This window comes from Orycteropus afer, unplaced genomic scaffold, assembly GCF_000298275.1.
Source record: "Orycteropus afer afer isolate SDZICR_OR568_19922 unplaced genomic scaffold, OryAfe1.0 scaffold00475, whole genome shotgun sequence".
Classification (NCBI taxonomy): domain Eukaryota; kingdom Metazoa; phylum Chordata; class Mammalia; order Tubulidentata; family Orycteropodidae; genus Orycteropus; species Orycteropus afer.
The window spans coordinates 1744258-1747520 of NW_006922062.1; the positions used below are offsets into that span (position 1 = coordinate 1744258).

The window sequence follows — 3263 nt, forward strand, 5'->3', positions numbered from 1 at the left end:
CAAAACAAAACACTGAGATACTGTGATGATGCTGTTGTGTGCCATCAAGCGGGACCTGACTCATAGTGACCCCTCCTTGGGTTTCCAAAGCTGTGTCACTGTGGAAGTAGATTGCCCAGCCTTCCTTCTGAGGAGTGGCTGGTGGGTTTGAACCACCAGCCTTCTGGTTAGCAGTCAAGTGCCTTAGGCACTAGATATCTCCGTATCTGGGATACTGTGATACACACACTGAAAAATTGTTGCGGTGACTCATTCTTCCTCTTCCTTCTTGTAGGTTTTACCTGATTGGTGGTGGCATCCCTGTCATAGTGTGTGGCATAACAGCAGCTGCAAACATCAAGAATTACGGCAGCCGGCCCAATGCGCCCTAGTGAGTATCCTGTATTCTCTGTGTACCCAACTCACTTGCTTTCCCTCCTAAGTATTTCACAGGCCTGGTGGTGCAGTGGTTAAAACTCTCGGCTGCTAACCAAAAGATCTGGTTGGAACCCACCAGCTGCTCTGTGGGAGAAAGATGTGGCAGTCACTTAGGTAGAGATTTATAGTCTTGGAAACCCTATGGGGCAGTTCTACTCTGTCCTGTCAGGTTTCTATGAGTTAGAATTGACTCAGTGGCAACATCTTCAGGGTTTGTTGCATGGAGCCCTGATGGCACAGTGGTTTAAACATTTGGCTGCTCATTGAAAGGTCAGTGCCTCAGACCCACCCACGTCTCCTTGAGACAAGTCTGGTGGCCTGCTCTCTCATAAAGATCACCTCCTTGAAAACCCACTGGAGCACTTCTGCTCTGTCACGGGGGTCACTCCTGGTCAGAACGGACTCAACAGCACACACGGCAACAACTACTGCAAGGCTTATTGGGACTTATTAGCTAGTTTGTTGGAATACGTAGCCACTGAGCTGGTCCTCCATTTTCTTTCCTAGTTGCTGGATGGCATGGGAACCTTCCTTGGGAGCCTTCTATGGACCTGCCAGCTTCATCACATTTGTAAACTGCATGTACTTTCTGAGCATATTTGTCCAGTTGAAACGACACCCTGAACGTAAATACGAGCTGAAGGAGCCCACTGAGGAGCAGCAGAGATTGGCAGGCAACGAGAGCGGTGAAGTGATGCACCAGGATTCCATGTCCTTGTCACTGATCTCTGCGTCCGTGTTGGAAAACGAGCACACTTTTCATTCTCAGCTGTTGGGGGCCAGCCTCACTTTGCTCTTCTACGCTGCTCTGTGGATGTTCGGGGCCTTGGCTGTTTCTTTGTATTATCCTTTGGACTTGGTGTTTAGCTTCTTTTTTGGAGCCACATGCTTAAGCTTCAGTGCGTTCATCATGGTTCACCATTGTATCAATCGGGAGGATGTTAGGCTTGCCTGGATCATGACTTGCTGCCCAGGAAGGGGCTCGTATTCAGTGCAAGTCAACGCCCAGCCTCCCAGCTCCAGCGGGACGAACGGAGAGGCTCCTAAGTGCACCAACAGCAGTGCAGAATCTTCCTGCACCAACAGAAGTGCATCAAGCTTCAAAAATTCCTCCCAAGGCTGCAAATTAACTAATTTGCAGGCTGCTGCAGCTCAGTGTCACACCAATTCTCTGCCGTTGAACTCTGTACCGCAGCTCGATAACAGCCTGACCGAGCACTCGATGGACAATGATATAAAGATGCACGTGGCACCTTTAGAAGTTCAGTTCCGAACAAACGTGCACCCCAGTCGCCATCATAAAAACAGAAGTAAAGGACACAGGGCCAGCCGACTTACAGTCTTAAGGGAATATGCCTATGACGTCCCAACAAGTGTGGAAGGAAGTGTGCAGAATGGCCTGCCCAAAAGTCGGCCAGGCAGTAACGAAGGACATTCAAGAAGTCGAAGAGCCTATTTGGCCTACAGGGAGAGACAGTACAACCCACCCCAACAAGATAGCAGTGATGCTGGTAGCACCCTTCCCAAAAGCAGCAGAAATTTTGAAAAGCCCATGTCAACGAGTAGTAAAAAAGATGCAGTGAGGAAGCCAATGGTAGTTGAACTTGAAAGTCAGCAGAAATGTTATGGCCTCAACTTGGCCATTCAGAATGGACCACTTAAAAACAACGGGCAGGATGGACCCTTGCTCAGTACGGACAGCACTGGCAATGTTAGGACTGGGTTATGGAAACATGAAACTACTGTGTAGCGTTGGTGGACTTCCTTGATAGAAATTCATATAAACTGTGATAGTCACATTCCTTTAAGCTATGAACTTCTAAAAGCAAACTGTTTACAGCCACCTTAGGGATTCAAAAGAATTTTGAATAAACTTCTAAGTTTTGGATTTTACTTATTTTATATCCCCAAAATGTTGCTTTTCTATAATTTCTAAAAAATTCTTTGAAAGCATTACTTTAGTTGTCAAAACACCAACCAGGTCATTTTGGGAATCTGAATGTAGTTTCTTAGAGCCTATAATACCTACTTAATGTTTCAGACTTGTATTTAATATAATAAATAGGTGTTTGTCATTGTGTCAATCTTAGAGTTTTATATTTTACAATGTAAGTATTTTAAGGAAGTTTATATATAGGGATATTTTCATGAGAATTATATGTAAATCAGTTATTTATTTTACACAGTTGACTCCACTGATTTTGGCATATAAAACAAAGGTTTATTGGATGGGTGTGTTTTATTCTCAATATAGTGTTAAAAGCTACCAGTTTTTAAAAAGACTTCACAGAATTCGTGTTTTTTGAGAGTGGTTCGTACCACAGAAACTTTTCCTAAACTGCATTTGCTTTGGTCATCAAATTTTAATCCTAGGAATCCTATTAACAGTTGCCTTTTCGTGATTTATGTTTGGGTTTGGTTTTCTTTATTGTTGTTGTTCTTAGTCCAGCATGTCCATTATTCTTGAGTGTGGCTGAAGAGCTTCCATGGAGGACTCACAGTCATTCATTCTGGAGTCTTCAGTATTGATTTTGTTTGATTGATTTTCTTCAAAAGTTCCATTTAGGTTCTTGGTAAAGATCTGGTATTTAAATTTCATTCTGTAGTGTAAAAATAGCTCTGATCCAAAACTTGTAATTGTTTGTTGAGCTTGCTGATGCCCCTACTATCTGCGTCTTCACCCATCTCCAGTCCAGAAACCCCCTGACACCTGTTTCAAAACTGTCCTGCAGATAAGATTGGGTTGGCCTTGCATCCTCTAGGCATTCCTTTCTCTCTGATAGGTGAGACACGGCTTAGTTCTGTTTTCAGCAGCTGTCTAACAGGTTGCCATATCAGAGAGCAGA

At 44.1% G+C, this 3263-nt stretch overlaps 1 protein-coding gene across 1 annotated transcript in view; it reads left to right on the forward strand.

The window, feature by feature from the left end:
• ADGRA3 (adhesion G protein-coupled receptor A3) overlaps nucleotides 1-2167 on the forward strand; it is a 204825-nt gene extending 202658 nt beyond the window's left edge. Inside the window, exons 18-19 of the mRNA XM_007954828.2 lie at nucleotides 275-370; nucleotides 925-2167. Coding sequence (XP_007953019.1) covers nucleotides 275-370; nucleotides 925-2167 — 1339 coding nt within the window. The remainder of the gene's footprint in view (nucleotides 1-274; nucleotides 371-924) is intronic.
• The last annotated feature ends 1096 nt before the right edge of the window (nucleotides 2168-3263 follow it).